The sequence below is a fragment of the Diplotaxodon limnothrissa genome, linkage group LG1 (genome assembly GCF_057381915.1).
Source record: "Diplotaxodon limnothrissa isolate DT_005_m linkage group LG1, D_limnothrissa_male_GT1.1, whole genome shotgun sequence".
In the NCBI taxonomy this organism is placed as follows: domain Eukaryota; kingdom Metazoa; phylum Chordata; class Actinopteri; order Cichliformes; family Cichlidae; genus Diplotaxodon; species Diplotaxodon limnothrissa.
In genome coordinates this window covers 12,836,782-12,863,817 of record NC_140596.1, presented here as the reverse complement: position 1 = coordinate 12,863,817, position 27,036 = coordinate 12,836,782, and the positions used below count along the sequence as shown (strand labels likewise).

Below are 27,036 nucleotides of genomic sequence, written 5' to 3'. Positions count from 1 at the left end.
ATTGTCACACTGTAAAAGGTAAACACAGGACTCCAAGTAGACAAAGCAGACAAAACAGACACACGTGCGAGTCTTTTATTGGACTGAGCATCATCATATCACCATTGGACTGAGAACAAAATCCAAGAACAAGACCTGACACAAGGATTATATATGTAAACATAGGGCTGACTGAAGGATGAAAACCAGGATAAGAATGAGACAAAGGTTAAAGTAATTAACACAGGAAAGAAGACTGAGACAGGAAATAAAAAGTAATGCAGAAAAAAGCTGACCTTCAAAGTAAAACAGGAACTAGCCAAAATGTAAATATTAAACACAGAGAGAAGACTCACATTAGACGTGGTTAAAAAACTAAAACATCTATAAGGATTAAATACTGAAACTCATTAAAAGGGCAAAGTAAAGACAGGATTCAAAGAATCGATAATGTTATAACAAAAAAATAGTAAACCTAAGTAGACAAAAAAAGGATTTCTAAAAACAAGTCTAAGTTTTTAACTTTTGTTAGAATGCTATAAACTTTCTGTTGTGTTTGACACGGGAAGCGCCAGTTTCACACAAAAGGTGTTAAGGTGCCTCTGTCGATACCTTTCTCAGTACTTTCCCAGTCTGACAGATTCCTTGCCAGATGAAATAAGTGTGTGTGTGTGTGTGTGTGTGTGTGTGTGTGTGTGTGTGTGTGTGTGTGTGTGTGTGTGTGTGTGTGTGTGTTTTGATACAACTTGAAACAACTTCTAGGGTTTCACAGCTAAATGTGCAGTTACTGTACATGATGAATGTGATTCTCTGTGTGTTTTACTAATATGTAAATACAGAATAATAATGTTCACTGCAAATAAAAAGGAAGTCACTTATTAAAGGCAAAAATGGGTGAAGCTTTTGCATGTTCGTGTGGTGGTTCATGCTGGGAAAAGTATTTGGTACGAGACCTTCTGTGCTATCTGCTCCTGTGAAATGCTTATCAGGCTTTGAATGAGTCACACCCGTCTGGCTGACGGTGCCAGTGCTTTTTATTTAGTTCACTATATTATAAGACACTGCGCACTCACCAGTCATTTTATTGGGGAGGTTTGTTAACGCAAATATCTGATCAACCACATGGCAGCAATTCTGTGGCAGAAACACAAAGCATGTAGGCATGTAGACATGGTCAAGACAACCTGCTAAAGTTCAAGCCAAGAATCAGAATGGAGAGGAAAGGTGATTTAAGTGTCTTTGTATGGTGCCAGATGGGCTGGTCTGAGTATTTCACAAAGTGCTGATCCGCTGAGATTTTTCCTCACAACCATCTCTCACAAAATATCAGGAAGTGTCACGTCTCCAAGCAAAAAGAGCTATTGTACTTAATGGTTATACTGCTTCAAGGTGATAGCAGGGCAACAGTAATTCAAATAACCATTTGTTACAGCCACGGTATGCAAAAGAGCACTTCTGATCTCTGAAGACCACACCAGGTGCCACTCCTGTCAGGTAAGAACAGGAAACTGAGGCTGGAATTTACACAGACTTGCTAAAACAGGACAACAGAAGATTATCTGGTCAGATGAATCTCAATTTCTGCTGCAAAATTCAGATCAGATCAGAATTTGGTGTAAATGAAATGAAAGCATGGATACATCCTGCCTCGCATGAGCAGTTGAGGGCTGTTGGTGGTGATCTAACAGTGCTGAGGAATATTCAACCTCCAAAACTAAGCATTGTTTAAACACCACAGCCAACCTGAGTGTTGTCGCTAGCAGTGTCGATCTATTTATGACCAACTGTGGTCAAATGTGCTATGTCACGAAGCTCAAGCTAGTTTCTTGAATATCACAATGAGTTCACTGTATTCAAATGGCCTCCACAGTCAACAGATATCAGTTGAACATACTTTTATATTAAAGTGCTTGAAAGCCACATGAAGATGAACTGCCTTGAGTGTTGTTGCTTGAGTCAGCGTTGGCCTGATGAGCAGACCTATCACTGCTCATTTTAGCTGTAAGCTAGCATCTCAAGGCTTCACTAGCTCTGACTGAGTTGCACTGTGGGTAAAGCTCGATTTTTAAGAAGAAAATGTGAAATAAAGATATTTCTACTTTTAATTAGCGTTCACCTACACATGCTGGATCTGACCTGGGGATGCTGAGCAGGGCTGAAAGACAATTCAAGTTTTTTTCTGTCGTCATCAGATTGTAGTAGCTCTTTCCTTTTCACCACACTAATCCAGTAGAAAAAGAAACTTATATCTTTATTATTATTTGCTTTAGTTGTGCTTCTTTTTTATGTACTTCAGCCATGCTGGATCCATAGTGTAGTCATTATATGTTGTGTCTTGAGTAACGTTAAGAACAAAAATATTATTTTCAAGTTGTGCTGGTGATATTAGCTGTTAGCTTTTTAAACGCAGACTGCTGTGAATAAAGCAAACACACTCAGCTGCAGGTGTCCTGGGAGTCACCGACCTCAGGTGTCGAGTCACTCCCAGGGGGTCAAGGCCTGCATTAGCAGTTGCAGCAGATGGCAAACCGCAGACAATGAGTGGATGAGACAGACAAGCCAGGTACAGAAGAGGGAGGAGGTTGGATGGGTTAATCTTCAACTGCTCATCTGTCAGAGGAGTGACTTGAAACCTACTCATACCTGTGTCGGTGAATGAACGGGAAGGACTCCTGTATTTGTCATACGGGGGCTGGATTTACACATACACAATCCTTTTGTTCAAGTTCAAGATTTAATGGATGGGGATCAGAATAAAGCTTTCCAAACCTCTCCAGCATTGACCTGCAGTAAACCCTCCTCTTACGTACTTTCATTGACACAGCAGAGCTTAGCAATTTACCTAAATAGGCTTACTTATCAAACTCTTCTTCCTTCCAAGCTCCACCCTTACTCGTGCTCTTTCTCACCTTTTTGCAAACACTTAGGTTGCTTTGATTTGCTGTCATTCAGCTGGGTCATGCTTGCTGGGCTGTGAGACATCTAAATCACTATGCAAAAATCCTTAACAGAGAGCCGTTCCTGTTTACTTTGCATTGTGCTTCAATCACTAACACAACAGACAGTTGACAAACCGTCAAAAATGAAGATAACTTAAGCATATTAGCTAATTAACTCCCCGGGATAAGCATCATTCAAGTCAGGGAACGATGCTTATCCTGCAAACTGACCAACAATGTGATTGTCACTGGATCCATTTCTCTTTCTTTCTTCCTGACAGACATTCACCTTGTAATAACGTATCTATAATATGTATATAAATAATGATATGTACATAAACAGTAACTGTGTCTGCATGTATTTTATTTCTGTGTCAAAATTTACGTTAAATACATTAAATAAATTATTTTAGGGGTCTAAAACCTATGGCTCCTGAGACATATTTGGCTCTTTTGGTGATCTCAAGCAGCTCTCTGTGACTTTGACATAAAACTAGATGAATAAAAATAATTGGTTATAGGGGGGAGTTTTGATATGTGACAGACATAGGTGCATACACATAATGATTTGTCCCGAGTTCTCCAGGCTGGATAAGGATGAAGATAAAACTTGATAATTTCATAAATGGAACAAAAACATGGGTATTCATCTACTTAACATGGCTGTTTTGTTACTGTGGGCTTAGAGTAGTTATTACCTGTGGGTTACTGGGAATTTCTCTACCATTCAGGACAAGTGTGGCTCTTAAGCAAGGAAGACGAAAACAAGCATGACACCATCATTTTGGTGATTTTATGTAAATATAACCAGTGCAACTGAAAATTTACTATATGTTTTAAATAATAACTTTCCTGGAACAGCTGTTGCACTCCAACCACCGCAGTATTTGTCCTACTGCTTTGTGTCCTCAGCTCAAACAGCACTTACATTTATCATTGTTATCATTATTATTATTATTATTATTATTAATCTCAATGAAAGGGTATATTCTAACGTAAAACAAACTGGCCTTTTCTTGACTTATTCTTGTTTAATAAGTCAACAGTGTTGCTAATCAGGCACTTATGTATCATCTAACGTGCCAGACATAATACTACACATTTACAGTGTTATGGTCGGCACGTTTGCCATGCTATTTAATGAGAAATGTGTCATGCTTACACAAAGGTTCTGTTTTTATCTACTGGCATTCACCAGGCCAGGCATGACATGACAAGTAGATCAGCATTTCTTAGCATTCTTATTAGCATAGTAAGAATTAGATTTTAGCCTCCAGGTTTTGCAGAAACTTCGAATGCATGGAAGATTTCTGCACAGCTCCACACAAAGACTCAGACTTTCTGTTGCAGATGAAGGTGAGATGGGAAAAGATTCCAGCTTTACGCCGACTTTGTTGCTAAACTTAGACACATGTGAGATGCTACATAATTTATTTCGGCTTATGCTGCAAGCTCAAGAAAACTTCCAAACTTAACTGTGTATGTAACATTTACATGTTTTTCTGCACTTATATTATCAAAGGTTTAAGTCCTTATTATATTCCCTAGCTGTTTTTTGTTTTGTTTTTTTAATCCTGCACTATTCATGTTTTCATTAGTTGTGACAGTGCAATATGTCATTAAAACTTTAAAAACGTCCCTCCTCTTTCGGCCCTGTTTTGGTCTCTGAGTTCGTTAGTTGCTGATGGTGGTGTGTTCTTTAAAGAATGACACCGGAGGTCCATTGTGAAACCTGTTAGAATGACAAACCAACCTCTAATGGCCATGTAAATAAGGGCATGTAAGATGTGTGTTGGTGTCACCTTTAGATGTGAAGAGATCCACGCACATATTAGGAAATCTCATCTTCATGCTTAATGTGTTTTTGTTTTTTATGTAAACCATAATCTTTTTCCAATCTCCCAAACAAGTAAATTCGCTGCCTCAGCTTTCACTTTGACTGCATATTTGGTGAAAAAGCGAAAGACCAAGTGAAAGTAAGTGGATTGCAGTTGTTTAGTAGAAAAGTGGGTGTGTTTCTACCACCACTCTCCCCCAAACTACTCCAACCCCACTCCCTATGACTCCCTGATGCAGACTTTCTGTTGTTTGAAAGTGGAAACACTCCTGCAGAATAGGGACAAATGACCTTTAATGCTGTTCCAGTTGGATGACTTGTGTTTCATCACAAGGATGTGTTCATGTCACACAGTGATGCTCCAGGAATGTGTTTCCATGTGGGGATTCAGCCAAAGCAGGCCCTTACTGGTCGACGCTGCATTGCACTGATGACCCTCTGTGGCTCCTGTGTTGCTCCTTCAATTGGCATCCCTGCTGTGATGACAGTGGCTCCATTCAAATAAATGGGATGTCTGCCTTTTTTCTGTAGGGCTGGAAAAGGTGTGAAAAATTCTCAACTTTCTTTTATTGGAGCAGGTCTATTTGTTTCTAGATAAAGTATTTACACTAAAAATGTCTTCCTGCTGCTGCTGTTGAGATAATAGTAAAGTTGTCTCACTTAAAACCAGAATAATAAGCAATCTGCACCAAATTCGTTAACTTAAAAAAACTACCACTCAATTTTTAATCTCTCACTAACAACAGAAAAAGTATTCAAGCTGAATTTCACTAAAATAAAAATAAGCATTATAGAGTCATTAAACTCTTGTTTTTTTCCTTTCCATTTAGATAAATCATATTTAATTCAGCTTCCCTTACTGATTTGCTCGGCTCCTCATAGTTTAAAGATCAAAGCTCTATAAGCAAGATGTCCAGTTCTGCCACCATCTTGAAAGGACTGCAGCACTTTTTTGGAGGTTTTCTGAGGCATGAACTAATTTAACTTTGATTTCAGTGGTTACTGAAACATGAAACATACATTTATAAAGACTGTAGTTGACAAAAACACTGGAAAGGTTGGGTCACTTTTTCCATAAATACGATTTTTAAAAGTGTAAACGTTTAACCACCGTCTTTACTTTTGTGAGATTCCTCTTAGAGCTCATTCAGGATAACTGCCACGTTCCTTTCTCATAATGTCTTAGACAGGGTGACCAGGTCTCCCGCTTTATATTGGACTGCACAGTATTTTTTATCCCTACCCTCCCCCCCGTCCCACATATTGAGACAATGTCCCACATTTTTACTGGCTGAAGTTTAGCAAAGTCAACACTGCGAGTCTCACGGGAAACGTGTGGCTCAAAAGGAGATATATTGAAGATGCATCCTCACTGAAACCCAGTGATGATTACCAGACAGAGTAGCAGCTGAAATAACAGTTTTAGCAGTTACTGTGATAGAAAAAGGGAACGCAAGTGTGCAAAGACCAGAAAAACAAGGCAGTTTCCATTTGTGTTTAAACGAAGTCACAAAATACATTTTTCCTTTTGTATGACTGATGCCAAACTTCCATCTTGCATAGCTAATGTGTCCCACAGAACCATACTCACATTTATGTTGTGGACTCAGATTTGACCCACAGTTCATTCTAAAGCATTAGTGCTTCTAACAAAAACTTTTCAGTTCTGCTGCTATAAAGACAGATATGTAGTGACCACCTGTCATTCCACAATCCGTGGATTTATTTGTTAGATTTTTGTATTATATTGAGAATTTTATTCAGCTGTGGTGATGAGCAGTATGGATGAAGTTAGGTAGGAATATCCATGGATTATGACATTCATAGACAACGCTATGATCCACAGTGGGAGGGAGGGATCGAGGACATGTGGAGGTAAGCTCTGGAGAGAAGAGGAATGGAAGTCAGCAGATACCAGAATGCATGAGAATGAGAGGACGACAGGTGTAACAGTGAAGATGCAAGGAGCTGAGGTAGTGAACCTGAGGTCCACATTTCTAAGCAAGACAGTGCACAAGGGGTGAAGAAGAGAGCAGGAAGCAAGCAAGAAGAGGAAGGGTGGAGTGGGTGGAAACAAGTGTCAGGAGTTATTTGTGACGGAAGGATAGCAGAAAAACTGAAAGGGAAGAATTGAAAGATGGTAGTGAGACCTGCTATGTGTGGATTGGAGACACTGACAAAAAGACAGGAGGCCGAGCTGGAGGTGACTCGATTGAAGATGTTAGAGAGTTTTCACTGGGGATGACCAGGATGGACAAGATTAGAAATGAGTGCATTAGAGGTACAGCTCAGGCTGAATGCGTTGGAGACTAAGTTAGACAGCATTTGCAGAGGAGTGTTGGTGGATATATTGGACAATGAATTTTGAGGCCATCCAGAGGGTTGAAGTGAGAGATGAGGATGCTGGGGATAGGGTGAGAAGGAGGCAGATGATCTCCTGCTCCTAAAGAAAGCAGCCAAAAGAAGCTCTCCAGCTCTGTTATTTATTTTTATTTCACTTCTTTTGTTACATTTCAGATAATTGAGTTACTTTGTCTTGTTATTTTTGTTACTATTTTATTTAATCGATCTGTCTTAAATACATCTTATGTCAGAACGCTTTAAAAATGGCATTGATAGTTTTACGAACCAGAATAAAACAACAAAAAAGTCTGACAACACTGCTTACACGCATGCATTTTTTTCCTTCATATGTAAAATGGGTAATTATGGTTTTCCCCTTAGCTTTTATTTAATTATTAAGCGTTTAGTTTTGCACATTCAGCCTGTGTATCGCCACCGCTCGGAGCCATCAGTTCACGGCGCTATTGTCACCGAGCGAGGCCCCGCCCTCGGCGTGACGCGGCGGGGAGAGCGCTGAGCCGAGAGAGGAAAGCAGCTTTAATTGCACAGCAGCGAGAAAAGCCAGCGATGGCTTCTCTCAGGCAGGAGCACCAGTACGGGCTCTCCTGTGGAAAAAACAACAAAAACAGCCCCAACAGGACGCTGTACCATGTCAAGCTCACGGACACGGCTATCAGAGCGCTGGAGGCGTACCAGAACCTCAAGGTACCTTTGTGGTTTGTTTGTTTTCTTTTTGTGTGTTTGGATGTGAATTCATGCGTCAAAGTTTCTCTTTTATCTTCTTTCTAAAAATTTCCACTACCTAATTATTGTTAAATTGTTTTTCTGCGTTTATTTAGCTCACGCTTTTAATTTAGTGTGTGTTGAGGTTGTGGCTCCGGCCAGTACAGTTACTTCTGACTGAATCAGTTGGCTTCGTGGCTGGGTAACATACCAGAACTAAACCCAGTGATTGTCAGGAAAGACGAGCCCCTCAGCTGTTTGCTGGGAAACCTTCCTGGTGCTGCTTCAAAGTAAAGCAGAGAGGCAGCACTCTGCATAGTTATCTAATTGACAAGTAGCCTAGTTTGTGTCATAATTGGCTCCAGTGGAGATCATTAACAGCACACAGGCTTTATTGATTGTGTAACTTGTGCTTTAATCTGTTTAAATGTAAGATAAATTATATTTACTGCACTAATTCAGATTGCATAATTCTCCAAAGACGCCTATATGCAACTACAATAGCCTCATTTTCTTTTTTCTCATTAGGGGTCTTTATCAAGTGAGCCATCAATATGTTTCAAAGGGAGCCAAGGGGTAAGTGTGATCATATTTATTTGTTTGTTTTCACATGTGCACATAACTGTATTTTTATGCTTCTGGGATTTCAACCCCATTTATTTGTTAACTAAATTGAAAAAGCCTGCATTGTTGTTCTTTAAATGAATAAAATAGCAACATTTCTAAAAACAGGAGCAAATTGCTCCTTAAATTCTGCTGCCGAGCTGTTGTCTCCTTCTGACTCACACTCTCCACCATGCTGCCACCCTCGGAGCGCTCAGATGGGAGCTTATAGCTGGTCTCCTCCAGCAGATAGGAGGCATGCAGGTTACTGGGTCAGGCTGTGGAGAGGCTTTGTTGGGTCAGTGCTGGGGGAAGAAGGAGGGGAGGGAGAAGTGCGCAGTACACTGACAGAGCCAGAGTCAACAGTGGGGAAAGGAGTTATTATGAGTCAAATGAGGAGCATTAATAGATACAAATTAGCCTTGTGCACCTTGTTTCTACTTTGTAAAAATGCAAGTTAATGTTGCATGTGTGTCGCTGGACATCAGGACAGCAGTGCATTAGCAGCTTTCTTTGGCTCGTGAAATTCAGCCATAATCTGCAGTAAGCAGCCTGAAGTATGCGTGTTTTGACTCAAGTCGGGAGCAGCTGTGTCCTTGGGGAATAGTTTCTTTTCAGGCAATGCTAATTGCACAGGCTGGTTGGAAAGAGTTGAACCCCCCCCCCCCCCCCCCTTTCCTGTCATGACAAGATGAGCTGAGTGGTCCTGAGCTTTATGAGGGAGTGGGGGGGCAGGGTATGGATAACCTGTAAAACCTGTAAATGTGAATAGTGGTGGAACGTTTGCTGCTTCTAATTTGTGTATGTGTGTGGGGTTTTTTTGGGGGGGGTTTTTTAAGTTTAAGAGTAGTGAAAACAATCTTTTACTTTTCTGACAGTAAGGTGTGGTGCCTGTCGTTTTTGTAACTAGTCCAGGATTTTTCTAACCTGCGTCTGACCTGACTCGAGCTGTCACAGAGGATTGATTCACATGTCGGTACCTCTTTGCAAGAGTTGGAGGTAAAGAAGCGGTCAGTCGGTTCCTGTTTTTGTTTGTTGTGCTCTGTACGGACTGCAACTCCCATTAGACAAGGCAATGATACGAGTACGTATGGCAGTAATTTAGAAAACGAATGCTGCAAATCCGAAGCTGATGGCGTGCTGAGAAATGCCTGCAGTTAGAATACAACCAAAGATGATAGTTGGATTCCCTGTTTTATTTATTTTTATTTTTTTAAATAGAGAAGCTGTTGTGCGTGAAAAGTGAGTTTCATTAATTTGGGTTTGTCCTGTGCTCCATGCACGAGGGAAATGGCAACTGACTTTATATGGAAGTTTTGCTCAACAAGGTGGCGTGTTGGTAGTGATAGAGTACTGTGCAAAAGGCTTAAGCCACCCCTAATTTCTGTTTATTTTGTGAGGAAAATTGGAAATAGGTGCTTTCATCTATTTAAACATGTGGAAACATACATGGAAATATAAACGCAAAATACAGAGTTTGAGAGTCAGTATTTGGTATGACCACCTTTATTCTACAACGTAGTCTTTTCTTGCTACTTGTGCAGTTACCTCAGATTTTTCAAGGACACACTGCACATCATGACGAGAGATGCCAAGGTTTCTACTAACTCTTAACAATGGCTATTAACGCTGCCTAAAGATAAAGTTTAGGATTGGTTCTTTGTTAAGTTGTCTGTTGTGTGCAGACACTTTTCATCCCTTAAGTGCATAAGTTACGTGATTCACAGGGCAGTGTTAAGTGGATTACCAAACCAAAAATAATACAATGAAAAATATTCTTCTGAAAAGATACAAGGACTGGACTTAAAATGAGTGAAAAATCAGACAGTTTCACAAAGAAAAGCTGGAGAACTATTGCTCAAGAGCAAAAAATTGTGAGAAAGTCTGGCTCCTTAGAAGCAAAATATACAGAATTGAGGGGTGGCTCAAGACTTTTACACACTGGTGATTACTATTAGTAATACTACTTGTAGTCTTCGCTATTGTCATTAATATTACTATTGTTGTTATTGTACTGTTATTATTTTTAATATACATTTATAGCAGCTTAAGAACATACTTTACAAAGTGCTTAGACAAGCAAATTCACATGTGTTATTCAAAAAAAAAAATCCAAATCACAAATATCCATTACTTTGCTAATTATCCTGCATCCAGCACTGGTAGCTTTGTTTTGTTCAAATCAGCTTTGCTCTGATTATACTAATGCTTGGGTATGCACTGGTCTCTGGTCGCTGCATTAGTTACAACAAAGCAGTTTAGGAGAGACTTATGTGTGTCTCATTGCTGTTGACATAAACTCAGACATGATGTGCAACAAAATGCTGACTATAGTTGACTTAACAGCCATGACTGTCATTAACAGTGATTTTCTGAAAGTTAAACTGAGCTCCTTTTAATGTAAGGAATGTGTTGAATACTCTGTCATATCGGGAGATCTGAGTGAGTGAGACATTATTTTTTTCCCTGACAGTTCATCTGCACCTCTGTCACTGTGATGGCTCAGGGATCGGAGAGAATCTGGCACTCCTCCCAAATATACGGCACAGATTTATAAGCGAAACGAATGTTTAGAGGTAATTACAGGAGCTGTAACGCTCTTGATTACAGCGTGAGGCATCATGACTTCAGTATGCATTAGCTCTCCCTGTCTGCCTGGCTCAGACGTTGATAAATGTGGGGATATACGCGTGTGTGTCAGTGGCACACTTTTGCTGAAGTAATAGCTAGGTTAATGACATGAACTCTGACCTGCTAATTTTCCCGTCCCATTACAAGTTGGGAGTCCTACTTTTTCTGTGTGTGCCAGTAATTGAGCAGAGAGATCACACCTTCTGTGTTAAAGCGTGTTTTAGTGATGCAGTGAATGGCACATGTATGCACGCGTTAGTATGTGTGATATAATTTTTTCTGCTTGCTTTGGCCTGGGTGTTGGCAGGATGTTTTTGATTTGGGTTGGTGTGATTGTTTATCCCTTGTGTGGTCTACAGACATGATTTATTCATATCTGACCTCCTCTTTCCTGTCCTGCCCCCCTGTGCCCGGTGTGCTGCAGTCGTTAGCCTGGCAGGACCAGCGTCGATCCCTTAAGGTCCATCTGCATGTGTGCCGTGTGTTTGTTTGTTTCTTTTGCCGGAGTGAATGAAAGGAGAGGATTTTGGCACTTATTTTTCCACAAGTGTGTGTCTGTGCGTGTGTTTAGCCTGCCTATGCTGAGTTCCCGAGAGTCCCCTCTGATTGTGTGCCGTCTACTCTGATTTGAATAACAATGAGCGGGGGAATGCAGGCGGTGTGTTGTCACCCTGCCTGGATCACCCAAAATGAATCAGGTTTTTCAGACTAATGTGTTACAGTCAGTCCAGATGTGTTGTGGCCTGCCCCGAGGGTTTGTTTGTGCCCAGCGTGATAAAAACTTCCCTGCTGTGGATCTAATGGAGTGGGGAGTAACACAGCAAACAGCTTTCATCTTAACCATTTAGTTATTTAACCATGACCAAAATATAAAAAACATTGATGGTACTTCTGTCACATCATTACTGTGTACTGTATGTGGATTATCTAAACAGTTGCCACAAAGGCACTGAAAAGTATGTGTTCTGCCCAAAAAAGTCATCTTGAGATATGATGAAGTTGCAAACCACTGCAACTAAGCTGGGAAAATCTGTCAGGCATTTTATAAATTATACATATAAATTTATACATTATACAATACTGTATTGTATGTGGCACTGATTATATATTTTTTCCCTACAGTAGAAACAAGCATCATATTTATTGATATGCCTTTATTTAAACAGGAAACGTGGTTGAGGGGTATTTTACAAGGGAGATTAGAGGGGTTGTACTACAAAACAAAATTAATGTGTTAGCGAGCTTAGATTTATGAAGGTGTCTTTCTTTCTACGTGGGTCAATCTCTGTGTTAACTTGTGCTGAACACACAACGTGGTCTGGAGCAGAGTTTTGGTCTAAAATCTAACATCGAAACTAGAGCAGGGCGATATGGCCAAAAATATTTATCTCGATATATATTTGAAAATTTGCGATAACGATATAACTGACTATATAATTGATGCGAGACAAAATACAACTCCACAACTTTACTAACGCAAAAACCCATCTATTTATTTTCACTTAAACAAGCAGCTGTTTTTTATGTGCATTAAAGCTATATAAAGATTTAACAGTGCAAATGCAAATTCCTTGCTGAAACTTTAACCAAAAGACATTTCCAGTTGAAATGGGATGACATATCCTGAGCATAAACATGTATAATATCCACTAAAGTTAAAAAGAGGTGCCTTGCAACATTAAACTGCAGTGTGCCAAATAAAAAAAGTCAAATACGTATTTTTCGGACCATAAGGTGCACAGGATTACAAGGCACATTAACCGAAACAAAGCAGTTGGATAAATCAAACTTTATTCAACTCATTCTTCTTGCTTCCTCCACTTCTGTACCATTGATTCATTAATGCTGTATTCTATCACAGCTGCTCTATTCCCATGTTGTTGCAGTATATTAATGACTAACCTCATATTGTGGATGGATTCTCTCAGTTGTTCTCCTGACTGAAGTTTGGTCCGTTTACAGCATCCTGCCATGCTATTGCATTTGTCCCTAACCATCAGGAACCTTCACGTTAACTTTTATCGAGTGGAAAAAAGTTAGCATTCATCCTCCAGCTTTACTGTTTATGTTATGCTAACATAGCTGTGTCGCTAGCACATCATTATATACCACCTAGTCCAACTTCAGTAACCCTACAAATGTCACTGCTATTTAGTTTTCAGTCTTCATTGATGTTGGAAGTGATAGCATAGCTGTACGTTTGAATTATTTCAGAAATCTCTCAGTCAGAACATGCTATATCATGTTTAGGTAACTAGCGAAACTAGCGAGCTAACTTCCGCTAACTTCCTGCTAACTTCTAACTCCGTTAAATGTAATAAATTCTGTTTTCATGGATGCCTGGATGTTAAACTTAATCGTTACACCTGGTAAAGCAGCAATGCTGATCAATTTATTAAAGATGAAAGAATTTAGACAGTTTTTAACTATTAGTGATGCTGCAGTGTTCGTTTGACTTTGGCACCTGAAGTGGACAGAGTTTTGGTCCCAGATTACTCCCAGATTTACGAGCACCTTAGTCCGTCAAATACAGTAATAACGACGGCCCGCTAGCATGCTCTAGCAAAAATAGTGCTTTGTTGTGTATCTGACAGACAAAAGCTAAACCAGTTCCACACCACTGAAGTTGCACCATTTTTACAAACCAATTCTGGTTCATCTGTTTCACTCAACAATCCGCTTTGCCTCTTCTCATTCTCCGTTGCTGCCATGCTTTTCGGTCATGTGCGCATGAAAACAAAGGCACTGCGCATGTGCATTTTACCCATATTCTATTGCGATATTTTATTTTCTTATCGTTGCCCAACATTCTACCGGTATTACCGTGAGCGGTATAATATCGTCCAGCCCTAATCGGAACTTTTCATAATTCTTTTATTTACAGTGTGTTTAAAGTTCTGTGTTCTCTGGGGAAGGAAAAATGTTCATAGCATGAAGCTTTTAAGCTGCAAGCCTCAGTCACACATGTCTGTAGACTAATCGGTAATGACCTCTAGCAACTACAGGTTTCTATTGAAACGTGAGTATTCCTCAACCATTCGGTGAGCGGCTGCTGGAGGTTTTGGAGGAGTTGGTAGGTGAAATTGGCTACAAAGTCTGTGGATAACTTATTTAGCACGTCACAAATCCATAATAGTTCCAGTAAAGTAAAAGTAAAAAAATTTTGCAGTTTTACTACAGTTTACGTTCATTGGCACCATCTTGGGTTGTTCCAGATACAATTCCAGATCCAAATTCCATCTGGGAGCTTAGAACTTCCAACTTATTCAGCAAAACACACTGAGGCAACCTGCTGGCGACTAAAGCAACTGAAAGTACATGTTAGCAGTTTCACCTAGCGACACCAAGCAACAGCTCACCAACCAGTCCAGGAATAGACATTTTCCCTAGCAACCAGAGGTTGGCAGGGGGTCACCAGCCTGTCTCTTGGCCTGTATGACTTACGACTTGCTAAAGCCACTGAAGGAAGCCCAGCTATAAAGTTTCTGCAGCACATACTGCATTGTCAGTGGAATTTACATACTTTCAGTTGGTGATACAGAACATTTGTAGTGTTTTCATGCTTGGCTTTAATCTAGGGCTGAACGATTATGGAAAATAATCTAATTGCGATTTTTTTTTTTGCCCCAATATTGCGATTGCGATGCGATATGCGATTATTTTTTAAGGTCTTTGTCTTCTGTATTATTAAACAAAGACAAGCAATACATCATATAGTATGGCCAATACTATATTACATTAATTTTAAACTGTTCTTTCCTGGAAGACAGACCTCTGTTATGATGACATGAGGTGATGCATGAATTGATGACTGACATTTTTATTTAACTTCTTCAATCACAACAGTATATTTGAACATACACAATAGTTTATTTTTAGCTTACAAACATCTGAGCATAAAGTGCTGACAAGGAACCCTGGTGTAAACATTAAAATGAAAGTCAGTACAATGTGCAGATTGCAGAAATATACCGTATTTTCACGACCATAAGGTGCACTGTGCTAAAAGGCGCAGTCTCAGTTATGTGTGCCCTTACTGTATTTAACACACACATAAGGCGCACTGGACCATAGGGCGCATACAAGTACCGTATGCGTATTTAAAAATAAAGCGGGAGCAAACCTGAGTTCGGTACCTTACTCACATTTTTATTACCAGTAATCGTCATCATCAACAACACACAAGCATACAAGTGTGCATATTTAACAATAAAGCAGGAGCAAAACAAAGTTTGGTACTCACATTTTTATCATCAATCAAACCCATCGAAGTCCTCATCCTCTGTGTCTGAATTGAACAGCTGCGCTAAATCTCCATCAAACATGCCAGGTTCACTTTCTTCACTGTCAGAGTCACTTTCCGTGCCGTGCGGCTCCTCGGAAATGATGCCGGCTTTTGCGAAAGCTCGAACAACAGTGCCAGCAGACATGTTAGCCCAAGCATCTACAATCCATTCGCAAATTGTGGCGTAACTCGCCCGGCGCTGCCTTCCACTCTTAGTGAAACTGTGGTCTCCATCGGTCATCCATCGCTCCCAGGCCGCTCGCAGCCTTACTTTGAACGGGCGGTTCACACCGATGTCCAGCGGTTGGAGTTCCTTTGTCAGGCCTCCCGGAATGACAGCAAGCTCACAGTTCCTTTGTTTCATTAGTTTTTTCACATCGGCTGTGAGATGGGCACGCATAGAGTCACAGATTAAGAGCGATGGTGACGCGTGGAAAAAACCACCTGGTCTCCTTACATACACCTCCCTCAGCCACTCTTTCATCATTTCCTCATCCATCCAGCCCTTTTCATTTGCCTTAATGATGATTTCTGCTGGAAACTTCTCTTTAGGCAAAGTCTTTCTCTTAAAAATCACCATAGGCGGAAGTTTCTGTCCATTAGCATGGCAGTCAAGCACAACAGTAAAAGAAGACTTTTCGTGCCCTGTTGTGCGTATCGCTACCGTGCTGGTCCCCTTCTTCTCCACAGTGTGACTCACCGGGATGTCAAAAGTGAGCGGGACCTCGTCCATGTTTGTGATGTGGCTGGGCTGGATGTTTTTGTCGCCGATGTGTTTGCTGCAGTAGGAGCGGAAGATGGCCAGCTTTTCCTTATAATCCGCTGGAAGTTGCTGCGCTACCGTAGTCCTGGTCCGGATGGAAAAATGGCACCGTTTCATAAAAAGTGAAAGTGAAACTGCTTTTAGCCGAATGGTGACCGTCGAAACGCTTCTCCCGCTCGTTCTTTGCTCGATGATCCACCGCTCGAGTCTTTCCTCCAACTCGGGCCACCTCGCCTTATGTCCGCGGAAACTCAGCTGCGTTTTCTTGACCTGCCGGAGCTTGTTTTCCAGCTTCCTCCATTTGCGAACCATCGATTCGTTAATCTTAAATTCTCTCGCCGCTGCTCGATTTCCATGTTCCTCCGCGTAGCTGATGGCCTTCAGTTTAAACTGTGCTTCATAAGCGTGTCTCGTTGCCATTTTCAGGGTTGCGCCCACACTTCACCCTTTAGCTTTCTCATGGTGTTCTCTACTACGTCCTCCTTACAACACACAGGGCGCACTGCGCTATAGGGCGCGCCGTACTTTTTGAAGAAAATCTAAGACTTTTAAGTGCGCCTTATGGTCGTGAAAATACGGTACATAAAAAAAATCAGTGGCTTTACCACACTCAGTTTTTCGACATCTGTGAACTACTAGACAGTCATTAAATTAAAAAATAATATTAAATAAATAAAACTAATAAATAAAAAATACACACATCTTACTGATCTCTGCAGTCAGTAACATTACACATAAAGTGCAAACATAATAGCAATTGTATAAACACACACACAAACACGCCTTTAAAATTTAAAGGCGTGAAATTGGACGGTCTAGTTCTGATTAGCGTCACCGCTGTCTCGGTGGAGTTTAATAAACTCGGCCGTCTGCTTCTTGCTATCTAAAATATAACCAGACACTGGTGTAAATTCTCGACTGTCTCATACTTCTGTTTAATAAGTTTTCTGTTTGACGTTTAGTCAGCTGTGTGAAAACCAAGGAGGAACCCACCCGGGGGATTAATAAAGTTTTATTTTATCTAATCTAATAACTTTAATCTCAGCCAAACCGATTTACTCACGAACAAACAAAACACTGAAAAAAGCCCAACAATAACATTTTTAGGTTGTCTAAGTGACTTATATATTACGTTTAACCCGAGCAGCGAAACTCCGCGGTGATCTGAAAATGATGTGCCGGGAGTTGTGCCGTTCTCGGCCGCATCAGTAACCCTCGAGCTCCCGGCTAGCTGTCGAGCTGGTGGGTAGCAGACGCCTCTGAAAACGTCGAAGCACTTTTGCAAATATGGGATATCTTGATAAACCGAGCAGATATTTGATGTTTACACAACTACTTTCTCGCCTGAAAATATGTTAAAAGTTTATTTTGTGACCCTGAAAGATTAGTATGAGTAATTTTAAAACTTAGTAGCGGCCGCCATTGCTGGAAACTGGAGTTTGGCTGGGCCGCGCTATGAATTCTGGGATATGGTAGTAATTTGGACAGCCTTCGGCGCGTCGCTGTGACGTAATCGGTCTACAAATGCGGCCTCAGGAGGATGCAGCCCATGAATTTGGACATGTCCAGAGTATAATCGCAGCCTTTGCGGTTAGAAAATTGCACTTGATCATGTCGCGATATTATCGCAAATGCGATATATCGTTCAGCCCTACTTTAATCTCCAACTCCAAGAACAGCAGCTAACAGAGGTTAGGTTAGAAAATTGATCAGTTACGTTTATGGCTATTTATCACCAGTGATACCTATTTAAGCAATAAAATTTCCCTTTGATCTGACGACATATTAAAGTGGTTTGAATATCTAATTTATTAGGATGATCACCCTAAGTAACCTGACTGACTATATTAATGTTTAAATCCAAAGGTCGATGTGTAGCTGTTGTCTTGGGTGGGGAATCAAATAATGTGCCAGGCGCACCTTTTAATGTGAGCATGTCCAGATCCTGAAGCAGAAAGTCTGAGTTAACAGAGAAAGTCGATTACCACCGTTGTGATACCAGTTATCTGACTGAGCTTTTAAGTTTAGTTAAGGGAGCTGAGATGAATGAAGTCTGGCTGTCTTGAGCTTGCTTTGTAGTACATCGTCTGTCCAAGCTAGCACCCATGCCAACTTAAAGCATATTTTTTTAAATGCAACAAATACAACATAAAATACAAGATATACAAAATGCATATGAAATCTAAACACCCACAACAACAAAATACCAGGCCTCTCAAGAAAAATGACTGCACACCTCCTTCAGCATGTTTAGAAAATGCTGTCTTCTGAGGGGGAAAAAAATCAGTGCTCTTTCTTGTGAATATTCTTATGTGCTGACCAGATTATTTATGTGTTGGTGAGGTTTTTTTGTTTTGATTTATTTTAATAAAAAATGCGGGCGTTCCTCTGAGATTCATTAGCTCTGGAAAAGCGTCCTCTGTCCAATCAAGCAGCTCGGAGATCCAGAGCACATTTTGGTTCACTTATCCCGATTCCTGTCTAATTCCCTTATGTGAAAACTTCACACACAAGTTAATAAGGTGTAAAGGGCCACTTGTCTCTCCCCGCCCCTGCACACGTGCATCATGGTACGTTGGGTAACATACCCTTCAGGGGAGGATCCTGCTTAGTTTGGAGGGTGGAAGGAGTGACATTTTGTCAGGAACAGTGACCCACAATTTGTTGAAGTTGGCAGTCTGGCCCTCGGGCACCTGCCAGAGATGTATCGTTCTTGGCATTATAGGGGGGAGAAACCTCGAGGGATTCTTGTGGCGCAGCACCACTTCCTCCTTTTCCTTCATATCGGCCTCTTCCGCCCCAGTGCTGGAGCTTGCAGGTCTGGCAGCAGCTCTGCCCCTCTGTGAAACTGCAAATGAAAAGGAATGGAGGGTGATTACAGGCTGGGGCTTGATTACATGCACTGTCTCCCACTCATGGCAGCCACATTAATCACGCAGTGTCGGCATGTGGAACTCAGCAAGAGAGAAGACACAGTATAGCTCCAAGCATTGACTGATTGACTGTGGGATCATAAACGCACGCCTGCATAAAAACACTCAAAATCACTGGTTTCTCTCTTTGTATGTTTCTCTTCGGCTCTGCCACCCCCTGCCCCCTCTCCTCCAAGCAGCCTGAAACACAGACACACATTGTGTTTTGTATCTCTGTCCTCCATTGTGGAGGGGACTTGTCTTAAATGGCATGTGTCAACTTGTGGCCCTGGGAACGATTCGGCCCTTTTGTTTGCGATGAGATGATGAGAAGTAGTGTTTACTGAAGTGTGGTGAGGATGAGGGTGGTGGTTGGCTGGCTGTCTGAGCGTGTGTGTGTGTCTGTCTTTAAACCAGTGGTGGAGATGTTTGGCTGATAGCTACACTTTGGCCTTTCTCCCCCTTCACTCTTATGAGTGGCAGTAATGCTGATTACGCCCCGGTGAGACGAGCTGGAGCTGAGCCTCTTTGCTCATGCTGGATTAGCACAGACACACATGCACAGTTTGCATTAGCAACCAGTTCAGAGTGACTTGCCTCCTGCTGATAACAGACAGTGGTGGTGGCGACAGGTTTCACTCCCTCCTCCACCTTCTCCTCCTCCTATCAACCAGAAAGGGAAGCAGTGCCATGGCATCTCACTCTGGAGCCGGGGAGGCCAGGACAAAAGACGGCCTGTTTTCAGAAGGCCATTACTCAGGCTGCAGAGGATGTGGAAACAATAGCCTGCATGAGATCTACACCCAGACCCCACATTCAACCAAAAGCTAGCAGGAAACATAAGCCCTGTGCACCGACAGCAGTCTCTCACAGTTTTTGTTCAATTGACTTTATAGTTTGATAAAGCCAGGAAAATGAGCCTTTCCCGTCCTGCACCTTCAACGTGTGGAGACATTTATGACAGTAGAGAGTGAACTGTGGCTCATTAAGATACAGTCACCACAGAGGCTGACAGACTCAACTTTTACTGTGTCAAAAACCCAGCAGCTGATTCTTTTCCTTCAGGAACAGCTGTGGGTTGCATGGGGACTATTTTTCAGGTAGAAATTAAAAATCTTGTGTGTGCAAGTGAGTGGCTTTGTCTGGGATGAAAGTTGTTCAGTTTTGAAACTCTGTCTAATTAAAATGGAGGTTTTGCAAGATTGTGCAAGCTTTACAAACTAAGATTCAATGTTTAGATATGCTGGAAAGAAGCTGTCCAATGTCTGCAAACATTGTCAGTGTCCCTGGTGCATCAGCTTGTTTTTGAGGTTTGAAATCTTGCAAATGCGGACTTGTGAGGATGTACATTTGCACTCATTCTGCTCTCGGAGCAGTATGTAAAGACAGCCACTTTTCAAAGATCTGCCCACACACTTCTGAGCTTCCAAGTCATGCAATTTATGGCAGCGTTATCTCTCAGCTGTGGTCTAAAACTCAGAAACAGACGGTGTGGGGAAAAATAAAAAGCTGGCATTGTGGAGGCAGGGGTACTTACTCATAAACTATTGTTTGCCTTCAGCTGAAGTACAGTGTATTTACTGCGTTAGGTGGGATCAACCTCGAAGGATAACTCATTTTGAATAAAATTAGGGTGTAGCTCGTTGTATACCTAACTATGGTGGGTAAGAGTTATTGCTAGGGTTTTTTTTTTTAAGAATTAAACAAAAAAAGATTGCATGGATGCTTTAGTGATCAAGCAAGTCTGAATCTGTAAACTGGACTGAGCCAGACAGCGCACGGAGCCATAAATCCCGCTCACGTGCCCGTCATTGGTGAAACAGTCTGTCAGTCGCACCTAACCCAGTCATTATGATGTGCTTAGACTATAGTTACACATGCACTGAAGCCGTGAACTTCTCTAGACATTACTCATCATCTGTATGCAACAATGCAAAAGTCTGATTAGATGAATAGACCTTAACCTGCCAGTTCTTAACCTCCCACCCTTTAATGTCCAGTGAAACACGTGTAAGGATAGCACGGGTGACTGCAGCCATCCTACTATGAATACTTTCCGAGGTAAAGGGCTCTTGGAGTATGTAGGGTTGGGTTGACAACATTTCATTTAAAATAAATCAGAACTGCGTCACAACACCACCGTAGTTCACCTGCTATGTCAGCTTGCTGCTATGTGGCAGGTCTGGCTTCAAAAGTGAGTCGAACCCCACAGACTGAAAAAGCCCGACTGTACAGCGTTAAAAGGCACGTTTACATCCCAGTTTAAGGAACAGCTTTAGCCTCTATAGATTACTCTATAGGGGGGTTTAATGGATTTTATGACTAATGACTTGTTTTATAGTAGAGACCAGGCAAAAGCTTTGCGCTTCAGTTTTGGTGAATTAAATTGTAGTGGGGGGGGTTATTTTCAGTCTTGTTTTCCGCAGTAATTAGCAGATATCTATCTGTATGTTACACCCAGCTGTTGGACTGTTGTGCTCACTGGATTGTGCTGCAGTTTGCGAATGCGGTTTTTTAACCAAGCCTGCCAATGTTGGTGTTTGCACTCCACGCTTCGTTTAAAATAACGGAGACTTGAAAATCTGTAGTACAAAACCAGTGAGTGCCATCACGGTGGCCACGTACATCTTTTATACTGCCTGTGGCCTAAACCACACGAAGCATGTAGCTTGAATGCTTTTGAAGTGGATTATTTCCTGCTGTGTGCTACGTGCAAGATGTCTCTCTTTATTCTCCTTGTTTGTTTCCCGTCACATGAACCTGAAAATACAACTGCTGTCTCATTATCTGACAGTATTTTGTCCTAAAACTCATTAAACAAATTTAATTCTTGCCAGGATTTGACCATCTGTACATGAAGTTGCATTATAGATTATAATGGGATAGTGAGTAGCACAATACTCTTCAGCAACAAGTTGCAGCTTGTATGGAGGTGTACAAATGCAAAATTTTGTGTAAACATAAAATATGTACTTCTATTTATTTATTTTTTTCGTTTGTTTGCACAGATGTGGCATTCAGCTCAACATTCAAGAAACCGAGAGAAATCCAAGTATAGATTTCCCAAGCCTTAAACTGCTGCTGCGTTCCCTTACACAGTCCAAGGGGGTGAAAGTTTAAATGTCTGCTCATTTATTCGGCCTAATATGTAACATGATAAATATGGAAAGATCATGATTAAAACTGTTGGAGGCCTGAGGGAATGGATTTGTGTGTGCAATAAAGGGAGTGACCTACTCTTGGTGCAGAAACTGAGATCCGGAAAATTACATTAAAGTGAACACTGCAGTTAAACTCGGTGCTCATTTATCACTGCGTGGCAGTGTTGGGTTTCTTATTTGATGGGCTGGTGTGATCACACAGGTGTCTTTATTTAATTAGGCAGATTTAGATTTGATTGACTGATGTCTCTTTCCTATGAGCTTGCACATTTTAGTTGGGAAAATGGCACCTTTTACGACCATTTTAACCTGATTTTAAATCGTTAACAGTTGAAGAACACGGATGAAACGGAAAAGCTCAAAGGAAACGAATGGTGAAACCTATGACAATGATGAGACACAGACTGACATTTGGACTTTGTACCACAGACCCGATTTAGGAGAGGCATAATATTTGATGGTGGGAGAATTAGTGAAAAGGCAGAAACTGGAACAAGGCTGCCCAACTGTCTAACTTACAATAAAAAAGAATGATGAGTTCTGTTATCTCTCGATTTGGGATAACAGAAACATTTGTCAGATTCAGGCTCTGCTTGCTTTGCCTCTTTGCCTTGTGGCCTCTGGGGTCACCGAGCATTACTGAGGTCAGAAGTCTCTTTCAAAGCAATTTTTATTACAAAAATTTCTTAAGACGAGACCTTTGTTAATATTTGTAGAATACCTAACCGTCCTGATTACTTGCGCCCTGTTTGGTTAATCTGGTTTTCTTTTTGCCTCATTTAAAAAGCACAAAGATCAGAAGCAACCCCACAGATTCTTTGAATATTTTACTTCAGAGGAAGACAATAAATATTTCATTATTCACGGTCAGTTGAACTCTTAAAGTGCCCAGTCCTTTTGTTCGAGCGCCTCTCTGGGTTTGATTTGCAGTGTTTATCTCTCAAGAGAATACGCTTGGCTTTGGCATGGGCCCCAGTGGCTGGGAACAAGAGTGATTGTTGTAGTTTGGACGGTGGGGATCTAGATGTCTGCCTGTGGAGCGGCCAGCTACTGCTCCTACGTGCACTGCGTGACGGGGCATCTGTGACAGCTGTAGTCTTGTGACGGCACGCAGCACAACAGTCCATAAATTATTGAAAGTTACTGTGAAAACATCCTGTAATGAACTCCTGACTGAAGAAGCGGCAGCATCCAAAAGTGGATGCTCTTGGCAATTACAGACTTCTAATTTTCACCTAGAAGTGCCTTACATTTGCAAAGTTTTATGTGTGAACTCAGCTGTAAGCTGACAAAAACATATGCTGCTAAAAAAAGAAAAGTTAATGTGCAGATTTTTAGTTTGTTTTTTGTTTTTTTAAAAATACCACCAGTATAATTTCTTCTGTCCTGTGAAGTGTGGTGCTTAGTCACCTTCCTGCTGTCACATATCACCCATGAATGCTTATCAGGCTTCACGTGAAAGTCAGATTACATTGGAAGTCATATTCAAATCAAGCAGCACGACTCATCACCGTCTAACTCACATGAACACCATGTTTCTGTGTTTATTTTGAGTTTTTATTATGCAATAAGACAGAAAATGTTTTCTGTTGATAAAATATATTGAAATGGCAAAACTACAAATTTAGTTCCGGGTGGTTAGGACTGTCACCTCGCAGCGAGAGGGCCCTGGGCTTGAATCCACTTTGGGGCTTTCTGTGTGCAGTTTGCATGTTCTCTCCAGGTGCTCCAACTTCCTCCCAAAGTCCAAAGACATGCATATTAGGTGATTCTAAGGTGGTTGAGTTTCAGGTTGAATATGCAGATCGCAGTGGGTTGGAGAATGTTCTCCACAGGTCAAGAAAGTAGCTTAAATCGGTCGTTCAGGGGTTTTGTGTGCTAATTAGCGAGGAGGTGATCTGGTCTCCCCTCCTGCAGTGAGGGCTGTCTATGTATTCACAGAGTGGTACTTTAACTTTATGACTTTAAATACTTCATTATTTCATTATGTCATTTGCATATATGGGCTTTTAAGAGTCAGGTGATTAAATTACGATCAAACAAAATGTATCATGAACTAACACAATTAGCAGAACGATGTTTGCGTCTTGTTTTCTTGGTGAATCCAACGTTACATTGGTCTCTAAGCTGACAGAGATCTGCTGTGTGATGCCCTGTCTGAAGGACTGTTGATCAGAGGTTTCCTTGAGTTGGGGGCTTTGACTCTACAACTGTAGGATCTATGACATAATGGTTTGCTGTTAAGCTGAAGCTCGTGGGTGGGGCCAATGTTTAGAGATGTAAACGTGTCTCATGATAACACAGAGTCAGAAGACTTTATTTATCCCCAAGGGGCAAATAAGAGACTGACCTTGCCGACCGTACATACAATACACAAACATCACATTGGGGAGACCGGTCAGGCTAGGTAGCTGGCCGGTCAGCCGCACGAGCAGCGACCCGGAACTGAACAACAATGGAAAATGCACAACATGAGAAAAGACGAGGAGAAAAAAAGAACTCCCCCCAGACTGAGCTTCAACAGGGAGATCCATTTTTTTCCCAGTCAGTAGCCCATTGGAGGCAGACTTTAAACCCTTTCCTCTTTGTGGGATGTTGATTTCTTTTTTTCCTTATTGATTCTTCCTTGTCTTCTTCAGTCAACACTAGCAGCTCAGTAATGTACGGGCTTATGACTGACTTAGATTTAGGCGCTGAATCATTGTAGAGGCTTCAACCTAACTTTCATGAATGGCCAACGCTATTACCAGCTTTGATGCTTTTACGTGGTGTTTTATATGTTAATTATCTTCTGGCAATGTCCCGATGTTTCATATGTGGTACCACCCACATACAATTAAAACGTGGGGACTTTTTCCATCTTTGAATGCTTCTCTTTGTTGTGGTTAGCATTTTAAATTTTCAAAGAATATTCAGGCAATCATTTGTCCCTCTGGGTTTTCGACTCCTTCGTACATTATCTCACATCCATTCTGAAAGTTTTTGCATCTCCCTCTAGAAATTTGCTGACAGCAGTGAGTTATTATATTGAAGCTATGATGATTATTTTGTCACTGATTAAATCCAAAACCTGCAGTGAAAAAGTAGCTGCACAGGAGTATTAGACAGTACTGAACAGGCCAATCAAAACAGCTCTGAGCTGTGTTAACCCTATGTGTAGTTACATTTCCAGGGAGGTGCACATCAGGTTACGGCATAAGTTATGTTGTAGTGTTTCTGGGGTGTTTTTGGTTACGAATGACCAAAGTCATACATTTAACACAAGTATAAATTTCCTGTTACGTGTGCTAATATTTAGCATAGTATTTTCTGTGTTCTTAAGTTTAGTTAAGCTTGTTAGCACGCTAACAGAGTACCTCTGAAGGTTTAATTTAAGACTTTAATACCAATAATACAATTTTACTTTTTCATGTTAAGAGTGACAAAGAAGTACAGATATCAGATTTACAGTATCAGAATTACTAATGTTTGTATTTGTTTGACTAATGTTTAGCTATCGTGTGTAATAGATAGAATAGATGCTATCCACATCCAGATGTTATCCAGAAGTCTCTAACTAGAGTTGCAGGAGGTGATGCAGAGAATCAGAATCGCATTTATTGGTCAAATATATGTGCAAACACATAGTAGGATTTTGGTTCTGGTCGACGGTGTCTCTCAAGCACAGCAATGTAAAACACACAATATATGAGCGACAAAAGAAGAAATAAACAATATACAGTGGGGCAAAAAAATATTTAGTCATCCACCGATTGTGCAAGTTCCCCCACTTAAAATGATGACAGAGGTCAGTAATTTGCACCAGAGGTACACTTCAACTGTGAGAGACAGAATGTGAAAAAAAAATCCATGAATCCACATGGTAGGATTTGTAAAGAATTTATTCGTAAATCAGGGTGGAAAATAAGTATTTGGTCACCTCAAACAAGGAAAATCTCTGGCTCTCACAGACCTGTAACGTCTTCTGGAAGAAGCTTTTCTGTCCCCCACTCGTTACCTGTATGAATGGCACCTGTTTGAACTCATCATCTGTATAAAAGACACCTGTCCACAGCCTCAAACAGTCAGACTCCAAACTCCGCCATGGCCAAGACCAAAGAGCTTTCGAAGGACACCAGGAAAAGTATTGTAGACCTGCACCAGACTGGGAAGAGTGAATCTACAATAGGCAAGCAGCTTGGTGTGAAAAAATCAACTGTGGGAGCAATCATCAGAAAATGGAAGACATACAAGACCACTGATAATCTCCCTCGATCTGGGGCTCCACGCAAGATCTCATCCCGTGGGGTCACAATGATCATGAGAACGGTGAGCAAAGATCCCAGAACCACACGGGGGGACCTGGTGAATGACCTGCAGAGAGCTGGGACCAAAGTAACAAAGGTCACCATCAGTAACACACTACAACGGCAGGGAATCAAATCCCGCAGTGCCAGACGTGTTCCGCTGCTGAAGCCAGTGCATGTCCAGGCCCGTCTGAAGTTTGCCAGAGAGCACATGGATGATACAGCAGAGGATTGGGAGAATGTCATGTGGTCAGATGAAACCAAAGTAGAACTTTTTGGTATAAACTCAACTCGTCGTGTTTGGAGGAAGAAGAATACTGAGTTGCATCCCAAGAACACCATACCTACTGTGAAGCATGGGGGTGGAAACATCATGCTATGGGGCTGTTTTTCTGCCAAGGGGACAGGACGACTGATCCGTGTTAAGGACAGAATGAATGGGGCCATGTATCGTGAGATTTTGAGCCAAAACCTCCTTCCATCAGTGAGAACTTTGAAGATGAAACGAGGCTGGGTCTTCCAACATGACAATGATCCAAAACACACCGCCCGGACAACAAAGGAGTGGCTCCGT

The 27,036-nt window shown here is 41.3% G+C and overlaps 1 protein-coding gene across 1 annotated transcript in view; it reads left to right on the top strand.

The window, feature by feature from the left end:
* The first annotated feature begins 7,662 nt into the window (after positions 1–7,662).
* LOC146639488 (RNA polymerase II elongation factor ELL-like) overlaps positions 7,663–27,036 on the top strand; it is a 39,717-nt gene continuing 20,343 nt past the window's right edge. The window contains exons 1-2 of the mRNA XM_085366701.1: positions 7,663–7,803; positions 8,350–8,397. Of these exons, the coding sequence (XP_085222827.1) occupies positions 7,666–7,803; positions 8,350–8,397 (186 nt within the window). The 5' untranslated portion in view covers positions 7,663–7,665. The remainder of the gene's footprint in view (positions 7,804–8,349; positions 8,398–27,036) is intronic.